This window comes from Nyctereutes procyonoides, unplaced genomic scaffold (assembly GCF_905146905.1).
Source record: "Nyctereutes procyonoides isolate TBG_1078 unplaced genomic scaffold, NYPRO_anot_genome, whole genome shotgun sequence".
In the NCBI taxonomy this organism is placed as follows: Eukaryota; Metazoa; Chordata; class Mammalia; order Carnivora; family Canidae; genus Nyctereutes; species Nyctereutes procyonoides.
In genome coordinates, this window is record NW_026575134.1 from 14,594,030 (window position 1) to 14,604,363 (window position 10,334).

At 50.7% G+C, this 10,334-nt stretch overlaps 1 protein-coding gene across 3 annotated transcripts in view; it reads left to right on the top strand.

Moving 5' to 3' along the window:
- Window positions 1-10,039, top strand: part of ATXN7L1 (ataxin 7 like 1) — a 244,271-nt gene extending 234,232 nt beyond the window's left edge. For 2 of the 3 annotated variants that reach the window (XM_055300978.1, XM_055300979.1), the window contains 3 exons: window positions 1,069-2,020; window positions 4,740-4,814; window positions 6,488-10,039. In XM_055300978.1, coding sequence (XP_055156953.1) covers window positions 1,069-2,020; window positions 4,740-4,814; window positions 6,488-6,529 — 1,069 coding nt within the window. In that variant the 3' untranslated portion in view covers window positions 6,530-10,039. The remainder of the gene's footprint in view (window positions 1-1,068; window positions 2,021-4,739; window positions 4,815-6,487) is intronic. The other variant, XM_055300980.1, reaches the window with a different exon arrangement.
- The last annotated feature ends 295 nt before the right edge of the window (window positions 10,040-10,334 follow it).

Here is a 10,334-nt window from a genome sequence, read left to right on the forward strand (position 1 = left end):
TGAAAATATTCACCTGGCTCCTGAGGTCAGTATCCTTTCCTGAAAAAAAAAAAAATCAGGAACAAATAGTGCCCCCGAGGCCACTGTGTTTCCCCCCGGTTCCCGGAGTAGCAGCAACATGGAGCCAGAGCCTTGCATGCAGGTGGGAATCCAAAAGAAGGCCCCAGGAGTGACCGGCACCTGGTGCCGACCTTGGCTCCACAGGCAGGGAGTTTGCTCCCAGGCACCCCCAACCTCTTGGAAGATACACACACACACCCAGCCCCCCACACACCCCCATCCCCGCTCCCAGACCGTGTATTCTCCTGTGCCCATATCCTGCATCTGTCTTCAGAACCAACTGGAAATGGCTGATCCCCTGGTCTGGATCCAGGGAGGGAAGACCCATGGAAGGGCAGCCACACCCCCATCGTAGCTCCTCAGAGAGAGAGAGCTGAGGTTGGGGGAGGTGGATAAGAGTAAATCGGAGCCAGCAGCCCCGATCTCACGTGGACTTGCCTCTCTGCAGAGTAAAGCGGAGGCTGCAGACAGCACAGCAAGGGGGCGCTGGCCTGTGAGTGGGGCGGGTGGAGTGGGGGAGCAGAGGACAGGAGGCCTGGGGGGCCCCCAGGTGCAGGCCGCAACGCCCTGTCCTCACACTTCTTACTTCAAGCCAGGACCTACCTGTGAAATGACTACTTCTCATTAAAAACCACCGTCATCATTACCAAAAAAAGAGGGGGAGGGAGGGAGAGAGAGAGAGAGAGAGAACAGTGTCGGGGAAATTTATATTCTAAATAACATTCGCCTTTATTCATGAACCCAGATCAGCCATTGTCCAGTAGCCAAGCGTGGAGACAAGGATGTGAGAGCCTGAAAGTGACGAAGACTAGGTTGCTGGATGTTGCAATGGGGGGCACCCAGGGAAGGGCCATAATTCAGAGTCCGCCATCTCTCAAGGCTTCATCTTCCATCGTGTGGTCCGACCGGGGTTCCCCTGGAGCCCTGCCGCTCACACGCGATCGAGCCTCCGGAGCGCTGCCGAGCCTGTTTCTCACGGTTTCTCTCTCACTCTTCTCTCATGTTTAGGAAGATCCCTCCTGCGGCAGATAGCCCCATGCCCTCGCCAGCAGCCCACATCACCACCCCCGTGCCAGCATCCGTTTCACAGCCTTTCAACAACCCCAGTGCTGTGTATCTTCCTTCAGCTCCCATCAGCTCGAGACTCACCTCTTCTTACATAATGACATCAGCCATGCTCTCAAACGCAGCTTTTGTGGCATCGCCGGACCCGAGCGCCCTCATGTCACACACCACAGCTTTCCCCCATGTGGCCGCAACCCTCAGCATCATGGACTCAACCTTCAAGGCCCCATCCGCCGTGTCCCCGATACCAGCTGTCACCCCTTCCCCATCCCACAAGCCATCCAAAACCAAAACCAGCAAATCCTCAAAAGTCAAAGACCTGTCTGCCCGTAGCGACGAGTCTCCAAGTAACAAAAAGAGGAAGCCGCAGCCTTCGACTTCCTCCTCCTCCTCCTCCTCCTCCTCCTCATTAACCTTGCAGACATCCCTCTCGTCTCCATTATCAGGGCCCCACAAAAAGAACTGTGTCTTGAATGCCAGTTCAGCTTTGAACTCCTATCAGGCGGCCCCCCCCTATAACAGTCTGTCTGTGCACAACTCAAACAATGGGGTGAGCCCCCTCAGTGCCAAACTGGAGCCCTCAGGACGGACCTCGCTGCCCGGCGGCCCCGCGGACATAGTGAGACACGTGGGCTCGGTGGGCGGCAGCAGTGACTCCTGTCCCCTCTCTGTGCCCTCCCTTGCAGGGGACCTCTCTCTGGCCTCACACAATGCCGTCTCTTCGCTGCCCCTCTCTTTTGACAAATCAGAAGGAAAAAAGCGTAAGAACTCGAGTTCTAGTAGCAAAGCCTGTAAAATCACTAAAATGCCTGGTATGAATAGCGTTCACAAAAAGAACCCGCCCAGCCTTCTCGCTCCGGTGCCCGATCCCGCTAACAGCACCTCCTCTCGGCAGGTAAGGGACCCGCCCTCCCGGGCTCGGGGGGCTTAGCCAGGAACCCCAGGCCGGCGACAGACCCCCGTGCGGAGGTCGGGTTAGGGAACGACACTGCGGCGAAGGCCCTTCTAAGCACCACGCAAGTAGCGCTTCGTTTAAGCCCCGCAGGCCGGTGCGGCTGGTGCCTCTCTTACCACCGCCCTACAGACGAGGAAACTGAGGCACGGGGAGCTTCTGACCCGCCCCTCCTCTTCTGACTCTCCTGTCTCCTGAGTTCGGAGGAGCATTTCATCCAGTCTGCTCTCTGGGAACCCCCCCTTAGCAAGAGCCCGAGGCCTGGGCAGGTTTGGGGGTGACGGCCGGGAGCCACCTGCTGTGCCTCCCGGGTGACTGACTGTTCCCGCCCTTCCAGGCAGCCCCGGGCCCACCCCTCCTACAGTGAAACTGTGCCTCGCGCCACCTGGCGCACAAGCGTCCCATGCCACTGTGCACGGAGGGGGGTGTACGGTGAGGAAGGCTGGGAAGACGGGGCAGAAGAGCCCAAGCTCAGCCGTCCTGAAGTCTGGTCTTTGCTCGCAGGCGGGGAGCTAGTTAGGAGAGACCTTACCCCCTCCAGATGCCCCCTCGCCCCTTGGCACCCAGGAGAGGGCGGAGGTGGTGGGAGGGTGGTCCCCACAGGCCTACCCCAGAGCCTGAGCCCCACCTGGGCAGCCGGCCACCCGGGACGTTAAGTGCACCGGACCCTAAGCCTGTCTGGGGATGAGGACCTTGGAGAGATAAGAGGCCGTTGTTAAAGAGATGTTTTAATGCTTTATGTCATCTTTATATGAGGCTTATTAAAACCTCATGAAGAGAACATCTGGAGGGGGATTCACAAATCACAAGTAAGCACGTGGGAAACAGCACATTTGGCTCCCAAGGGCCAGGGGAGCTGCAATGTGAGGCCAAGGTGAGACAGGGGAGATGTAGGTCCCCTCTCTGGAGCCCGGGATGCTCACACCTGTCTGCAACTGAGGCACATGTGCCACCATCCGGACCCCCCAGTTCAGGGATTCGGAGGAGGGGGCCAGCGCCCACAGAGCCCTCCTCTGAGATTACACCACTGGTGGGGCCACCTCCAGGCTGCAGGATGAGGGACAGAACCAGGGCTTCCTAAACTTGAATGTGCACAAGAATTCCCCAGGTTGCGGTGGGGGGTGGGGGGCCCATTAAAATGCAGACAGCAGCACTGCACTGGTTTACGGACCACACCCCTGAGCAATAAGGCTATAGTGTTAACCATTTTAATTTTGGGCTCTACCAGCATGGAGCCCAACATGGGGCTTGAACTCACAACCCTGAGATCAAGAGTCAGTTGCTTACCGACTGAGCCATCCAGGCGCACCCTAGTGTCACCCCTTTTAAAGTTCTAGCCGCTAACACTTATGGGATGGGCTCTGTTCCAAGCCCCTGAGATACATTAATTCATTTAATGGTTAAGCGTTGCCCCCCCCCTTTTTACAAATGAATAAACCGAGGCACAGGAAGGTTAAACAACATGCCCAAGTCACACACAGCAAGGAAGATGGTGGAGCCAAGATTTAAAATCAGGCAGTTTGGCTCTGGAGTCTGGGCTCTTAACCTCCATGCCTCCGTGTTAATGGAATGTCTCTGTACTGAGCAAATGTTGCCCTGTCTGTTCTTGGATCAGCAGGACAATAGGAATGTTCAGCAAACACAATGAATTAGTCAAAACCAGCGGTGAAAGGAACATACAGGCCTCTGCCAGACTATTTATCAGGAGGGAATTCAAAATAGCTGATGCCTCGAGCAGCCGCCGGGGGTCGAGCCCGCATTGGCTCCCAAATGCAGGTGATACCTGGGTGCTTGTCACCAGTCCATTTAGAAAAGCCTCTGTCCAGGGTCACCCCGGTGATGTCCAGGTGTTGGGGAAAGGCCTCCGCGATCTGGGTTGGTTCTGGTAGGAGACTGGGAGAAGCATGACGTACGTTGAGAAATTCAAGGTAAACGTGGGCTTTGGGAGCCATCTGGGTATCTATTTAATTGTGTCTGGTAGGTGTAAGCCCAGAATTTACCAGAGAGATTAAATTGAACAAAAAAAAAAAAAAAAAAACAAGACTGCGAGTATAAGGCAGACGTCTTTATGGAAAGGTGAGTTCACAGAGAGGACGAGCTCGTTCTAGGCCCAAGGAGGAGCTGCTGTGGGAAGGGTACTCACCTGAGGAACCTGCCCACAGCGAGCCCAGGACGGGGGAGAGGCCCTTAGTGCAGGCCCCCAGTACGGCCTCCTGGGCTGCAGCCCCCACTCCCACTTGAAGGGCGAAGCCCGGAGCCATTTGGCTGGGTTTTCTGAAGGTGTTTGCTGTGTCCTGTGGCCAGTAAAACTGACGCAGAGTAAGATGCAGGCTTTTATCAACTAAGGCAGTCCAAGGAAGACTGGGCAGGAAACAAGCTAGGTCTGGGACTGGTCTGGGAGGTCAGAGGTGCCAAATGCCCTCCAGGAGGGGCCAGTCCTCTCCCCAGAGTCCTTCATCCTCACCTCTGAGATGGGAGGGGCATGAGCAAGGTGCCCCCGGAGCCGTTTTTGTCTTCTCTGCCATCTAAGATGGAAACATGAGTGGCCCACCACTGGAGGAGGGTGATGGCACCGTGGGACCCAGGGCGGCACCAGGTACCAGGGATCTTTGGCAGCAGGCCGGCCGGTGTAGCTGAGTGGGACTTCGCTGGTGTCTTTCAGGTCGGGAAAAATAGCAGCCTAGCTTTGTCACAATCCAGTCCTTCAAGCATCTCCAGCCCAGGACACAGCCGACCGGTAAGTAACCGGGGTAGGGTGGGGGTGGGAAGTACCTGGGGTCACCAGCAGAGAGAGCCAGGCCATTGGGGCAGACCCTGGCTCACACCCCCAGCTCCAGTTAAGAGCTCGGGCCTTCCGGTTACAGCTGTGTGTCCTTGGCTAAGTTACTTAACTTCTCTGCGCTTCAGTTTCCTCACCCACAAGGGGATCACAACGGCCCCTACCTCCCATGGCTTTGTGAGGATCAAGTTAATTTATTCGCCTAAAGCCTCTAGAAAATGCCTGGCACATAACAAACACACAAGCCTTGGCCCCAAGTATTAATAGCAGCTTTGTGATATTAGGCGCATTACTTCTCTGAGTCTCAGTGGTTTCATCTGTTAAATGGCAAAGGTGACGCTTACCTCCTAAGGTTGCTGTGAAACGTAATGGTGTTGACCCGAGGGCCTTGCTCGGGACACTGCTCAATCAGTCCTTTCTCAAGGCCTCTAGTGAGTTGCAGCTGTTATTCAAGATGTGGTTTCATGGTGGGAATGTCCAGGGTAGATTTAGCAGTTTTTGCAAACTCAAAGAGTGAGAGTAGTCAGGGTACAAATGATTTTCTCCAATGGAGTGTGTGCGCCTCTGAGGGAGGCTAGGGGGGTGGGATTATGGGTGTTCTACGTAACGAAAAAGCATACGCATGGCCGCGTTGTGTCAGCTTAGATGTGGGTTTCATAGATCCCAGATCCCAGTGTTTGCCTACATTTTGGCCTCTGGGGTTTCCCCACCAATATTGGGTGGCGTTTGGGTGAAGATCATAGGGAAGTAACTTCTGTATCCCCAGCATCTTGAGTCCCTTTTCATGCCTGAGCCCCCCCCACTCCTGTGTGATGGGGGCAGGGAACGGATGGATGCAGGGGGCTCTGTGCCCTGGTAACCGGCCTCTGTTTCTGACCGGCCTCCTGCACAGGTTGTGGAGTGCACCTGGAGGCTACATTGTCACCCTTAACAAACATAATAATAATAAAATAGACACCATTTGTTGAGTCTTTTCCCTGCAGGTGCTCTGCTGAGCGTTTTAAGTACCTTACGAACACAGAAACCCTTTAGCAACCCCGTGAGGGCCAAATGATGATCCTCATGTTATACATTGAAGATGCCCAGACTAAGAGGCTAAGTCACTTGAACCCAAACCCTTTATACTTATCCAACGCTCTACTTCTCTGGATAATTCTCCATGTGGTTAGGTAGGAAAAGGTAAATTAATAGTGGGGGAGGGGATCCTTGGGTGGCTCAGCAGTTTGGCGCCTGCCTTTGGCCCAGGGCGTGATCCTCAAGACCCGGGATCGGGTCCCACATCAGGCTCCCGGCATGGAGCCTGCTTCTCTCTCCTCCTGTGTCTCTGCCTCTCTCTCTCTCTCTATCATAAATAAATAAATCTTTAAAAAAAAATAGTGGGGGGGAAAACCACAAAGGTCACTTATTCCAGGTCTCTCTGCAGGAGGGGATCTCCTCCATGCATGTGCAGAGGATGTGTCTGTCCTTGTGTCTTCCCCCAAGCTAGGATCCGTGTGGCCAGGTCACATGCGCCAAGTCCTCGGCATCTGGCACCTGCCTGCCGCCCTCGGCCCAAGGTGGCTCTGCTCTTGAAGTCTTGCGGGTAATCCCAAGTGTATGGTTTTGAAACGAGCTTTTCTTTTCTTTCCTAGAAGACCACAAACAGAACGGGCAGGATAAGGACTCTTCCATAACAAGACTGTGAAGCCACTTCCAAACCAATGCCTGGTCACCCGAGGCCCAGGCGGGAGGAGGAGGAGGAGGAGGGAGGGGAGTGCGCAGCCGGGGCGAGGCTTTCCTGGGCCGTGCCTGTGGCTCTGGCCTTTCTTCTTCCTTTTATTTTATTTTATTTTATTTTTATTATTTTATTTTATTATTTTTTTTTTGCAATTGACCAGTTTTTAGTTTTTGAAGAAAAAAAAAAGGCAAAAGAACGTGAATTTCAGATTTACAGAAAACAATACCAGTGTTTTGTTTCGGTTCTTTCATTGGCCACGTGTATACGTTCTTCCAAGTTTGGGGTCGCCCCTCTAGCTTCCGATGCTGCTACCGCACCGTCCTTGCGCTCCAGCCCCGAGAGCCGACGTTGCACAACGTTGCACAATGTCAGCTCCCGCTGGGCATCGTCTGAAACTCTTGAACTCAAGCACCCGCAGTGCTCCTCCCCTTGACCTCGCCCACCCGTCCACCCCTTGCCCCTCCCCGCCGCTCCCGGGTCCCCCCACCCCGACCCGGATTGGCTCCCCCAGGTCTGTGCACTGCACCAGCGCTGGAGGAGCCGCACGCTCTGGGCAAAGCCGGGAGGAGCGGCCAGTGGACCGTGTCGTTGAGCCAATACCACTGTCCAGCTGTGCAGCTCAGAGAGGATCTGCTGGGTCAGGGACGGGCCGGATGGGCCTGGAAGGTGGCAAGAAGCAGAGCATATGCGTAGGGGAAGGTAGCCCTCAAAAAGACAGGCAACTGGGTGACCGCTGACCTGAGCTTGTTAGGAATCCATGCTCTGCAGAACCTTCCAGGGTGCCAGGGACAAACGCGCCAAAGCTAGGCGGACCCAAGAAGGAGAAATCCCAGGGAGAAGGGCGCGGGAACCCCAGGAAGCCACTCAGGAGGGGGCACGGTGCCCGCAGCGGTGGCAGTTCTCAGGCTGCCCTCCGGGGCTAGGCAGGAGGAGAAAGAGCAGTGCTGGGGGTGCAGGAAGCATCTGGGGCAAGCTTCCACGAGGGACGAGTATCAAACACCTGGTGAGAATAAATCCGAGCACTGCCCACCCGCCTCGGGGTCCCAGGCCCCAGGGTCCCGTGCAATGGGCACACCGGTAGATGAGCTTGCACTAGGCTCTCCCAAGCCCCAACTCAGATGCAGCCACCCCGGGGGGTGCAGCAAGCCCAGCTCCCCCGAGTGGAGAAGAGCTATTTGGAAGAGCGGGAGGGAAGCTAGAGCCCTACGGCTATAACACTGTCCACACTGGAGTTTTGAAAGAAATAGCAATACCACAAGCTGCGCTAGGGACCGGTAATCGGGAAAGGAATTCACCACGTGAAATAGGCATCCTGTGCTATTAATCATGAAATTTTGCAGACGATGTGATAGCAGGAGATACTAGGGAGTTTTTGCTTCATCCCCAATTCCGAAGTGAATGCCAGTTTTGCGGCTGGGCCCAACCCCTCATCCCTACCCTAAAGTTTCCCTCTCTTCCTTCCCATCCCCACAACCCAAAGATCAGACTACTGTTACGTTTCACCACATTGGATTTTGCGAAGACGGGAGGCAAATGGAGTGATTTGTATCAATGGAATTGCACTGACCGTGTTTCTTATAGGATTCCTAAAATTTTTAATATAAAATGAAGATTTTTTTAAAAATCAGGAGTTAATATTAGGTACCAGGACCTTAGTTCAGATGATTTCATTTTTATTTCTACAGTGTTAAAAGTGCACTTATATGCTGGTTTATTTACGTCTTGGGAAAAAGAGACTACAAATTGAAGGGAAGATGGTTACTTTTTCTTTTTTAAAAAAAAAAGTTAAGGCAGATTTTAAGACTTATAAAATGTTTAAGAAATTATAAACAGGTTAGACCCTTTGGAAAAAAAAAGTTTAGAAGATATTCTTAAAGTAAATTTTTATAGTGTTAATTTTGTAATAATTTATGTTTTACTATATTACAGAGCTAACTGACCAGAATAGTTTCAGAAACAATATGAAACGTAGGAAAGTTTAAGCAATGTTTATATTTTTAAAATGTTCTTTGAATTATGTTTTTATTGTACATTTCTTCAGACTGAAAAGTATGTACATATCTTTGTTATTTTTGCACAATTTTTGTCCTGTTCGGTTTTAGAAGTCTGTTGTGTTGTTTTTTTTTTATAATTTATTTTAAGTTGTAAAACTTGCAGGAGTAAAAAAACAAAAAAAAACAAAAAACAAAAAAAAAAATCTCAGCAACAAAATAACCCTCTGATTTATAAACTCTTTCACTCAGAGAGGGAAAACAAAGGTTGAGAGATTAAGTGGCTGCTTCTGAGAAAAAATGTCTCGACAGGGACGAAAGGAGCAATTCAATAGGCTTAAACATTTTAGCTGTCTACATCTTGAATTGCAGCTGGAATAAAGAGGCTCCCCACCGAATGCTGCTTACTTGATGAAAGACTGGCTCTGACCAAGGTGAGGACATTTCTGGAAAACTGAGCAAAAAGGGAAAACCCACGGTGTTTCTTCCTTCACAATCAACCACAGGTTTACTTTATAATGATGTGTTAAAAACTCACAGCTTGAAAAATGGAATGCAAATAAACGGTTTTCTTTGGGTTTGTTTTAACGGAGTTCAACTGGACCAGCCTATAAAGCATTATTAGGGTGATATCCTTTGGGTACTTCTGTTCTGCGCATCCCGCCCCAGCCCCTTGACTGCACACACACACACATACACACACACACACACACACAAAACCCTTGCCCACCCACCCCCCATTTGCCTGAAGATCTTGTGACTTGTCGCCAGCCATAGAGGCTCGAAAGCTCTGGTTGTTAAGCATAACACAATGCATAGACCCGTCAGCCATAAAAAAAAAAAAAAAAGCGACTTGGATAACTTGTATGCCTTCTTTTGTATCAATGTACCAATTGTAAATAACGCTGATCAACCTTTGTAGAGAATAGTTTCTACAGCATATTCTATTATTGCTGATTCTCAGTGAACTCTTGTTTTAAAAAAGGAAAAAAAGAAATTTTCTATTTACACCTTATATTTTGTTATGCTGTCGGCCCATGGCACTTTAACAAAACTCTGTGGGTTTTACGTAGCTGGTCAGTCATGGGGTATATTCAATAACTGTTGTTGCACAGACAAGAATTTGCACCTGCTCATTTGTCCTTTCCTACTACCGATTTTAGAACCTTTTCCAGAAGAATTTTGGAGAAAGCATGTCCCAACATTCTAAACAAATGCCACACTTGTGGAGTGGATTTCTTTTCTACGATCCATATTTTGTAACACTAAGTATTTTCTTTTTTTGTTCCGCACCTTTACGTATTAGCACTATCGGATAGAATTCATTCCATGCCTGTGATATTGTAAGCAGAATAAATGTCTAAAGTAGGTGTAAATAGTAAATTCTATGGCTTACAGTTTTAAAAGGAAAGAACAAACATGTATCTATTGATACTGCCATGGTTCAGCACCAGGCCTGGAGACATTCTCCAGTGAGCGATTGTACTTTTTTTTTTTTTTTGCTTTTTTTTTTTTTTTTTTTGTAACATGGCTTTGTAAATAAAATAATTTATATGTTTGTAAAACAAAGTCTTCGGGTTTTCCTAAAATTTCAATTTTTGCTCTTTCTTTTTTCTTTTGGGTGAAAGTGTTCCCACCTGATGAGCCTTCTTCCTGCTAGAACACACATTTGATAGATCGAAGAGAGTGAGTTTGTTCAACAAATATTTATGGAGCATCCTGTCGTGGCTGCCCCTGAGCTAGGCGCTCTGTGCTCAGTGGTGAGAAACA